Here is an 11,469-nt window from a genome sequence, read left to right on the forward strand (position 1 = left end):
GATTGGCTGCTTAGAAATTAAGTGTTAACGAGCAGTTGGACAGGTGTACCTAATAAAGTGGCCGGTGAGTGTACATTAGAAAGGTATCTTCATAGTAAGCCTATTATCTACTCCTTCATATGCACTTTTTAATTGAACAACCCCATTGGATGCATTCTCTGCGATAAGTGAAGCTAGTGTTAATTTTGTCACCTATTTTTTATTTAGCCTTGTGCCAAATGTCCTTTTTAGTTTTGGTCATATTTAGTCATTCACATTTGTTTTTTTGTTAGTTAAGTTTTAGTCGACTAAAAGTCTCCTCATTTTAGTCAAAAGAGAACTCATTCTCACTATTTTAGTCAAACAGTGTTTCACACGTCTCAAACATTGGTTAAATTCCATAATTACCTGACAATATACATTTGTTGAACGATTTTTGTTGAATGCAACTTTGTTAAATGGTGGTTCTATGGTTTTATATCAAGCCCTTTTCCGTCATGCATATATAATCGTACACAGATGCATGTTAAATAAGCGCCAGGGCTCCTGGGCTCTACAGCCAGTCTCCTTCCCTTGCCTGGGGCTACAGACTGTAGTAACTTCTCCAGCAGGCTAACCCGGGCTTCCTTCCTCTCCCGCCCGGGCCACATCGCTACCTGGACATGTGACTGCTAGATGAAAACAGGGACATGCCGAATCTTTAGATCAGCCTCAGCCGAATTGAACCGTGGCGCTCTACTGCGCTAGTTCTATTTCATGATAAAAAAGTAGAGACAAATGTAGATGAAATTGAGGACTAATGACTGAAGATTTTATCTTAGTTTTTATTTAATGCAAAACATTTGAGTCTCTATTTAGTCTTTTTTCGTAAACAAAAATGAATGTTCATTTAGTCTTTGTCAGCGTTTTTGGACATTGCTGCTGTCTTGTCATCGTCTTAGTCATGGAAAAAAGGTTGTTAAATAGCCTACGTATTGCACAAATAACACAATGCACAGACCTAATGCACAACCCAAACAGCCTATGTGTTCCCACATTAAGCCACTTAATGATATTAGTGCATCTTTTTTGCAAAAGGAAAAATTCATATGAATCAAGTTCCCCAACATTGTAATCACAGTAGTATGTAGGAATATACCAGTATCTACTTTGAAGATGAAACGGTTTTAAACAGGGGAGGAAATAAACTCAATGACCCCCATGAGTGACAGCTAGCAAGCCTTTGAGTGTGAATGGTCATTAGTCACATGGCTTTTTTTACATGGGCTGGTATAATAAACTGTGACTCACCACAAACACCTGATACATTCAACGTTGCCATCAGAATATGTCTCAGCTTTACAAGTTGACACAGGCTGCCTGTTTGCACCATTAAACCATCAGCCGACACAAAACCTTTATAATGCAACAGGGCTCTTTTACCTGTTCTGACATAACTGCAAAACTAGGGGCAGGCACTGATCCGGGCCACATTTTTACATTGTTAACTTATGTTCAGCTTTCAGATCAAACTCAAAGAAATGGGTCCTATAAGTCTGGCTGCAGGAGGGCTTTATTGGGTGCCATCTGTGAGCCAAAAAGGGAAAACAGAGAGGGAGGGCAAAAGAGAGAGCGAGAGAGAGAGAGAGAGAGAGAGAGAGATCAAGTTGGGAATTGGGAGTATGGCAGAGAGAAGAACGCTTAATTAAGCAGAATTGCTTCATAAGCATAGCAGTTCCCCACCTCAGCTGAATGGGTGACTAAATATTCTTAGAAAACAGGGGATCAATTCAATCTATTTGCTTTTCTTTTCCAGAGAAAATGTGTGCTTCATTCCTGATACATTTAAGCCAGCGGTTGGCTTTATAGCCCTCACAAATCATTCAGTGCCGCTGCAGTTCCTCCAGACAGTTCCTACGCCTATTAATTTAATCTGCAACACCAACAAAATTTATTTGGATGTATTATATTCACATTGTTTTTTCACTGTCTTGCACAGTTGAAGTGTAAAGTCAAGGTTTTATACCGCACCTTAGCTTTCATATGAGCTGTGTGTGTTTGTGTGTGTGTGTGTGTGAGACACTACTGAATACAGCATAAAAGAGTAGGTGTGCACATACGGCTCAATTCACACCTAAATTAGTAAAAATCAACCTGGCTCTTAAGCCAACAAGTGAACATCTAAAAAGGGGTGAGACGAGTATTTAGGACCTGCCGCAATTTAAACCATTAGCAGTCTAACACTCTGTCCTTCTTTCGACAGATCTATCAATCAGCTAGTGGATTTAAAACAATATAAACTCAAGGTATCAGTCAAGTCAACTTTGCAAAAGCATACAGTGGGCATGACCCGGTATATTTTGTAAGAGTGTCGTATGTTCCTGTCCAGTCACTGTGTGGACATTGCATTGAGACAGCAGACATGGCCTGCAGCCGTGTTGTCAGATTGATCACATACTTTAGATATCCAGTGTCACATTGAAAACCTCTGCATGCAAACAGGCATACAGTACAGGGACTGCAGTGACTGCATGTAATTTACAAACGGCTTGACTGTTGGAATTGAAGTGAATGCAGCATTACACACATACACACACACATACATACACACACACACACACACACACACACACACACACACAGTGAAGTGAATCACCAGGAGTCTGTCTTTAACAAATGGTTTCTTCTCACAAACTATTCAGTTTCATTTACAATCACACGAGCACCGCCCTCAATCACTGCAGCAGCCACATGCATGACTGATCAGCCAGGTGGGTGGAATTAACATTGAAAGACAAATATTTTGGAAATTAATATAAACCGCATTCCTCACAGTGAAAACATGGAGAACATGTGGTCTCCATTACAGGGAACTGGAGTCAACAGTCGGTGGGGAGGACACTTTCTGACATCAACACAGTCGCACATTTCAAATCTCAAAAGCAATTCATGGTGTAAACTCAGCTTTAAAAAGCGCTGTTCAAAAACCCCAGCTGTTTCTCAATCTCAAGGATGCAAGAACGGACTCGCAAGTTCACGAGCACACAGTCCGAGACCATGTGTTCTTGCTGTTATTGCACAATACCCAACATGAGGCCGCTGGCAGTGCTCCAAAATAACAGCAAAAATACACAAATACAACTACTTTATAAATTATTTCAACCAGTTCCATAAAAACAATACATATCAGTATTGCAATATTACCAAAAAATAAAACATAATGATCTTTGATTTTTTTTGTTTATGGTTAAGCTACAAGTAGCGCTGGGTGTTACATTTTTGATACTACTACCAACACCGTGACTTTGATACAAAACGATACTAAACAATCCTTTTTTCAATACCAATTTTATCAAATAAAATCCTCTACGACGTTTAACGTCGACAACAAACAGCTTGGTGGAAGCATGATGCATGCTGATTGGCTCACTGACGCTGAAGAGATTTATGCTGCATTCCAGGCATCCCGTAACTTGTGTTTACACAACCTTCTACCAGTGAAAGGGCCGTGGAGCAGAAGTCAAACCCGTAACTTCCTCCTCATGAACTCATACCAGATCGTTGTACTCCCAGTTACAGTTTTGATTTCACACGCATAAACAACAATGACAACCCCTGTTGATGCCATACAGACACCGTGAGAAATGTTATAAATAGTCAACGTAAAGTAATTCCACTCATTTTAATCAAAACAATACACATACGATTGTGTGTTAATTGAAGCCCAAAATAGGTCGCTAACTAGAAATCGCTAGTATCAGCTAGCGTTAGCTAACGTCAACGTTAGGTAGCTGCAAGCTAACACTAGCTAGAAGGGTTAGTCGAGACTTTGACTGGAACGCTACCAAGTAGTGAGTCGTGCCTTGAAGTCGTAGCTTAAGGGATAAAAACTGTGTCTGGAACGCAGCATTACTCCTTAGTTATTGAAATTTGGCATTGAATGACAAGGCATTTCTCCAACTCAATACAATAGAGGCAATTCAGTCAGTGCATAAAATTTTTGAATTTGGTACCCACCCCTTATAAATAAGTAAATAAGGGGTGTAAGTAAGCCTTGTAATGCTGCACAGCGTCCTGCTATGCCATGAACTACTACAAAGAACTGCTACAGACTACTAATATTTTCTATTTTTGTTATTGCCACTCTTCATTCCAACCCCAACCGGCCCGTCAGACACCGCCTACCAAGAGCCTGGGTCTGACCGAGGTTTCTGCCTAAAAGGAAGTTTTTCCTTGCCACTGTCGCACTGTTGCTTGCTCTGGAGGAGACTACTAGAACTGTTGGGTCCTTGTAAATTCTGGAGTGTGGTCTATCTGTATAGTGTCTTGAGATAACTCTTGTTATGAATTGATACTATAAATAAAATTGAATTGAATTGAAGTAAATATCCCTGCTAATATTAGTGTATTAGTTTAAGTCAGTTAAAGATTTTTTTTTAAATAATCACGCCAGGATGGAAATGCATTGGAGTGTCCTACAGGGGTCCCTAGTATTGTGTGGAATTATCATTTTCATAGTACGAACAACAGGAAACTAGCACTGAAAATTATAAACTTTATGTCACCTCTCAAGTCTAAATAATGTACAAATAAAGCAAATACACTTAAAATATGAATAGACTGAAATAATAAATCTAAAGCATTGACATGACATTTATGCATTTACAAGTCTGTCAAAGAGAGACAGGATCTCTCTGCCCTGTGCCCGATGCTGCTCACTCCCTCGCCGCTGGCTGCTGCTCTGCAACATTAGCTGCTACTTTGTAACGTGAGCCACTCTCTGTAACTTTAGCTATGTAACTGTCACTACCAAATGTGAGTCGAGTGCAGATGTGAGTTGAGCGTGCTTAGATTAAAACGGTTTACGGCAAATCTTGTCATACCGAAATTTGTAAAATCCATGAAATAAACAAAATAGAATTGTCATTACAAACAGTAACAGAAGATGGACATTGGACTTTTTAGCTATCTATGATTGTTAGATTGCTAACGATAGCTTAAAACGCCATTCGAGTGGCAGCCTTTGCTGTGTTTGATTGCTAACTTGTAGTCAGCAGTGAACAAATTTCATTAAGTAGGTCAATTTTTACTGTATTGACATTACAGAAGTGTCTTGTTAGCATCTTGTTTGCTACTTGTTGCAAACTTACGAATGCGTAACTCAAATCTGCACTTGACTCAGGTAGTGAGTTGCCCTGTTGCTACTTCCTACTCCACTCCACTACACCTCAGAAAGGAATGTTTCAATATAGAAAGTCCTAATATTTCAAGATAAAAAATCCTAATATTTCTAGATAGAAAGTCCTTACAGTCGTAATATTTCAAGATAGAAAGTCTTTATATTTCAAGATAGAAAGTCTCAATATTTCATAATGTTGTAATGTAGGCTACTGAACTACTGACAGCTTTTGCTTTATTGCTTAAGGCTTGTTTCTGCAACAGCTCATTGAGAATCAGATACAATAAAAACTTTTGAGGACATATTTTCCTTTGACATTGATGCAGTATTAAAAGAGATCGCTGCAGTTTGCAGCAGAGAAACAAGCTACAGTGTAAGTTAATAGGATAATTGTCCAGCTTGTATTTACGTTCATAAAAGTGCTCGTTTTGACAGACTCAGATTAATATTCTAAGTGTCTGACAACATTATGGAAAGGATTTCTAAGGAGGTTGACTTTTCAGTTAAAGATTAAAACCTTTTTTAAAACATAAAGGTTTGCGAAATTGCGTTCGCTAAACCCACCAGACTCCACATAAATAATCATTAATTTTAGCATCTTAAGGTACGGCTTCTAAAACATCACTGAGCACCGCTGGCTCTGGCGGTCTGGAGCCTGCGTGTGTAGGGTGTGCGACTATCGGCAACGTTTTGTCAGCATTTTCTTTCTTTCACCGGGGACATTTCCGGGGACAGATACAGCCGGGGACAGGTCGCCAAAAACCGGGGACGTCTGGTCACCCTACGTTAGCCCCTCCCTGCAATGTTCGCTGCTTTCTGTAAAGTTAGCCGCACTCTGTAACATTAGCCGCTCTCTTTAGCGTTAGCTGCTCTCTGGAACATTAAGTGCTCTCTGTAACATTAAGTGCTCTCTGAACGTGACTGTGATTGTCTCACCAAAAGCAGATAACAACAGGTTCTTGTTAATGTTATTGCTGACACTTATGTTGCATTATTGAAACAATGGTCTGTCAAAAATGAAGTCTGTTGTCTAAGAGTCCGTTTTCAGCAGGGTCTGTGAGCGGGACTGGCCAAAGGGAAGACTGGCCAGCCGGTTTGTGGAACTTCTAAACTCTAAAGCAAATTTGGAGCAAATTGTCAATTTGCCATAAATTCTCTTAAAACTGCCTGTATTCAAAGTCTAAACAGTTGATATCTTACCTATAAAGTTCTCAAAAGTGAATTTAGTGATGAATTAAATGAGAATTTGTAAAAATGATCCCGTTGTTGGTCTGTCTATGTACCGGAAACCTCATTAGATGCCCAAAAATGTAATTGTTCTTGTGAAATGCGAACTTGTGTATTGTACATAGTCTACAGAATATGACATTTCACGGGGACACAAGCAACTGTGTTTGCAATTTAGGCAAAAAAAAGTGTGAAAGTTCTGTCATAAACAATTGTATATCCTCACGCCTTTGTTAGAGGGTATATGGAAATCCTTGACCTTTTTGTAGTGGGTATTTGGGCTATTCCTGCATATCACATACGCTACACCGTTGGTTAGTTCTGAAATTTAGAAGAAAATACTTTTGAAATATTGTCATTTATATTTTCACATAGGGCAGAAACGTTTCATCTTAGAGCAATAACAACAAGGCCTGAAGTTGCTTTTAGAAACAGCCACTGGCTTGTGTGGATGCTGTTCCCCAAAGTTGTGCTTTGAGTAATAAAGAAAGACGTTTGGGTTGTATGGATTGGCGGAGTGTGGGCAGGGAGGGAGAGAGGGGTGGGGTTGAGGGGAAGAGAGACAACGGTGTCACAGTAATTTTTGTCAAGTGGAAGAAGAGGCGCTCAGTAAGGGAAAAGTTCCTCCTACTCCTGCACTCAGCTAATTCAAACATAGCCTTTACACACGCACATAAACAGACACACACACGTCACACAACAACACAAAGCACAACACTGACGCTGCAGTGGCCATTCATGTTACTGTAGATCAGACTAGCGGTTGTGTTTGGAGGCGGTGTGAGAGTCCCAAACAGGAAACAGGAAACATCACTGCCTCTATTGCTGCCACAAGAAAGTTTTAAAACACCAAAAACAAACACCAGCTCCAAACTGCCAAGGAGTTTTGGGAACAGTTGACTGTTTCCTCAGTCACAGTTTTATATTTCTCTTTTTCTCCGGGAAATGAAGCTGCCTTCAGTTGCACTCGGAAACGCCCAGATCTATAGACCATGTGGCAGAAAACAGTCACTTTGAAATATAAAGTTTACTGGTGCTAAATTTTGGGGGAGGGGGGTGTAAAGAACAAAACAGGACATTACAAACATTTCAGTGACAATCTCACGGCCGCACAACCCTGCGGAGAAATCTTTTTTGTAATGTGGGTGAAACAACCCTTTAACATGTATTTTCATTCTCTGAGTGAGTGAGTGACAGGCCAGCAAGCAGTGAGACCCAAGGTGAACAGACTGATCCAAAGCAAAGATGGCATGTGCATCAGAAAGACAGACACACTCTGGTCCCTCCACAGAACAACAACTAATCCAGCCACCCACCTATCGGATTGTCAAAGTCACCTATAAGACACACACAGCAGAGGCTGCCAGAGCCCTGCAGGATGTCTAACCTCTGGCACTGGACTCTTGTGTCATCTCCACAGGCCTGCCGCTGCTCAGCTTCTCTATATATAGAGACGCGGGACAGACACAGCTAAACTGGTCGTGAGTTCAGCGCGGCGCACTGCACACCAGGTGACATGGGCTGATCCGTGAGGAAGTCTGTGATATAATCTCCGTTCTGTAAACTGATTTGCCATCAAGGTGTGAGGCCAAAAGCAACCAGCTGAAGGAGACAGATCAGAGGGAGGAGGTTTGGGTAATTTAGACCTCATTGTCCCATTGCCACTTAATCCTCCCTCGTCGTTCATTCTCCCACAACTTCTCCTGTAAAAAGGCTGAGCCGAGGACACTGTGTTACCTTCACCTCTATGTGACAGAAACAGGCAGTTGGATGATAACTTTCAGCATTGCATTGCTTCAACTTCACTTAGCAGTCAGGCCAAACATGCTGTCACTTAATATGTGTGTGTGTGTGTGTGTGTGTGTGTGTTGTAGAAAAGACTGCTTCCATTATGAACTCAAGTCTCATCCATCAAATTTATTCAGAGCGGACTGCAGAGCGAAGGCGACAGCGCCATGAGGTAGAATATGCTGCTTTACCACGGCCTGTCGCACCCTACTCCCATAATGCAACTAATGAAAGCTCCCATCACCCCATGGACAACTGGACTAATGGTAATGTTATGTCACACACAAACACACAAGTGTGGTGAACTTTATAGAGCTGTAAGACAAATATCCCTTGATATATAAAGACATTTCTGTTTCCTTTGCACCAAACTAAAAATGTGAATCTGTGTATGTATATCATATGGGACTGCAGGCAATGTGTCATTTGGGGAGTTGTGGAAAAACACTGACTTAAACTGCATGAATAAATGCTGAACAACCAGCACCGTGAAAACTACCGGAGACAAGACTTCAATCTTCTAGACATCTTCCATCTCCAGAATGGAGGTTTTAACTCGAGCGCACTGCCTCCCAGTTAGCTTTCATCCCAGACAACAGCTGATCCATTTCAATAATGAAACACAGAATCCACCATCTATAATGCAATAATCTGTAGTGATCCATGTAAAGTGACTGTGGGGCCTTTTGCACACAGCTCCTACACAACAGACACTGATGGGACCATTATCAGGGGACAAATATCAGTTCTTTTGTATCAGGTCATGGTTAGGTTGGGTTATTTTCATACTCCTTCAACACTTTCACAATGACCTCAGTGCTATCATTAACCACAGGGATCGATGAGCCACTAATGCAATGTTAAATTAGATCTTCTACATTTTACACCATTCCCCTGCTAACAGAAACTGTCAGACTAGCTAGACTACTACACTTTTTTCCCAAATGTTGTCATGTGCCAACAATACTACCACACACACACACACAACCACACACACACACAACGGACCTAACTAGTAGCATAAAATCAGTGATCACTCCGCAGCGGGAACGAGTAATGAACTTACCCAGGAACAGTGCGGGGAGAGGAGCAGCAGGCATTCCGGCATCCAGCACAATAGATCCAGCAGGACAGAGTGAGAGTGAGAGAGAGAAAGAAAGAGTGTGGTGTGTATGAGTGTGTTGGACTTCACAGAGCTAACGGCAGGGTGAGCATCGTCTCTTTCATACAGCGGCAGCGTGCTCGCTCATTGACGGAAGCGCAGCGCAGCATGTGAGCTCCAGCAGAGCCGCTTCTCCTGCCCGTGTGTCCCCGCCGTATCCTCTCTGCCCGTGTGTCCCCGCCCTATTCACCCTGCATGTGTGTCCCCGCCGAACCCTCCCTGCCCGAATGTCCCTCCTGTATTTTCGGCTGTATCCTCTCTGTCCACTGCGTGTAAACCCAAAGAGAGGATGCAGCAAGGTGTGCCCGCCCGCCTGCCTGCAGCAGCCGGTAAAATGGGGACCTCTACAGTTGATATGGGCGTACACCTCTGTTCCATGTGTCCTCCTAAGGGACAAAGAGGACATTGTAGCCTACTGTTATCATGCAAACAATCCAGTAGTCGGTGCCAATACCACCTAAAAGTAGTGTGTGCGTCCTTAATCCACAACCATCTCCACTGTCTTCAGAGCATTACACGCCTAGATGTTCTGCAGAGGACTGTCCATTAAGTAAAAGGTTGAAAAGCACTGCACTCATCTCTAACCTAACTCAGATTGTGAAAAAGTCAACAAGAGTATATTGTAATTGTGCTGTATTAACCACATATTTACAAATAATAGTGAGTTATGTTCCGAAGCGGCATCTGTCCCAGCGGGGGTGTGTAAGAAAATTCAAATTCCCAAAGTTGGGCCTAAAGTACCCTAGAAGAGATCAAACGGAGTGTTTTTGTGAGGACATCTTTATTAGAGTTTCGAGAATGCTGAATGGAACCAAGTACTGGCTTTAAGTTGTTGAAAAAGCCCTCAGCATGTCCCATTAGGAAAGTTTACAGTACTGCACTCATCTCTAACCTAACCCAGATTGTGAAAAACTCAACAAGACTATATTGTAATTGTGCTGTATTAACCACATATTTACAAATAATAGTGAGTTATGTTCCAAAGCGGCATCTGTCCCTGCGGGGTTTGTAAGGAAAAACTCAAATTCCCAAAGTTGGGCCTAAAGTACTCCAGAAGAGATCAAACAGAGTGTTTTTGTGAGGACAACTTTATTAGAGTTTCGAGAATGCTGAGTGGAACCAAGTATTGGCTTTAAGAGGTTGAAAAAGCCCTCAGCATGTCCCATTAGGACAGTTTACAGTAAGATAAGATACAGGTGAATGGATCAATGAAGAATTGAAGGAGTGTATGCATAAAAGATGATGAGCTGAATAGAACTCTAAGGAAATGTAAATGTGCTGTATTTATATAGCGCTTTTCCAGTCTTAAAAACTGCTCAAAGCACTTTTACATCTACAGGAAACATTCACCATTCACACACATTCATACACTGTGGCCGGGGCTGCCGTACAAGGTGCCACCTGCTCATCAGATAAACATTGACACACATTCACACTCCGATGCGCAGCACCGGGGGCAACTTGGGGTTCAGTGTCTTGCCCAAGGACACTTCGACAATGACTGCAGGGGCAGGGATCGAACCACCAACCTTCTGATTGGCAGGCAACCGCTCTACCACTATGCCACAGCCGCCCCACGGTTGCTACTGAAAAGTAGCAACCGTGATGCAAAATGACAACTAAGGTTACAAAGTTGAATAGTAAAAAGACAAGAAAACTATTATCAAAATACAATTCAGTAGAGGAAGGATGATGATAACAAACTTTGAAAAACCTTAAATGAAATTCTTTCTTTCACTAAAGTGAATGGAATTGTCCTAAGCAAAAGCGAAAGACATTGTCTGAATCCCATTTCTCCATCTTACCCCTACCCCTTACCTATAGCCCTTGTCCCTGAAAACAAGTTGTAATGACTAGGGACGAAAACATCCCCCTATGAAATGGGACACCCCTTGGTTACATCAACATACAGTATTGATTACAAACTTCCAAGATGCCGTCTGCAAGTGTGTCGATGTGTCGAATGCGTGGGTATTCATAGTGTCATACGCATTTATGTATTTATGTATTTTATAGTTATTTTTTGTTCACTTTGGTGGTACAGTGGCAGATGTCTGTGTAGTACTTAGGTCTGTTTGCAATACACGTGTATACACACTGCATGGTGTGTTGTATATCTGTTTCAGTTATCACCGTTTTGAAAGTCATTGTTAAC

At 41.6% G+C, this 11,469-nt stretch overlaps 1 protein-coding gene across 1 annotated transcript in view; it reads right to left on the bottom strand.

The window, feature by feature from the left end:
* The window catches only part of LOC117955669 (CXADR-like membrane protein), a 69,895-nt gene extending 60,167 nt beyond the window's left edge, over positions 1-9,728 (bottom strand). The window contains exon 1 of the mRNA XM_034890297.1: positions 9,219-9,728. Coding sequence (XP_034746188.1) covers positions 9,219-9,252 — 34 coding nt within the window. The 5' untranslated portion in view covers positions 9,253-9,728. The remainder of the gene's footprint in view (positions 1-9,218) is intronic.
* Positions 9,729-11,469: the final 1,741 nt, after the last annotated feature.

The sequence above is a fragment of the Etheostoma cragini genome, chromosome 13 (assembly GCF_013103735.1).
Source record: "Etheostoma cragini isolate CJK2018 chromosome 13, CSU_Ecrag_1.0, whole genome shotgun sequence".
NCBI classification, from domain to species: Eukaryota; Metazoa; Chordata; class Actinopteri; order Perciformes; family Percidae; genus Etheostoma; species Etheostoma cragini.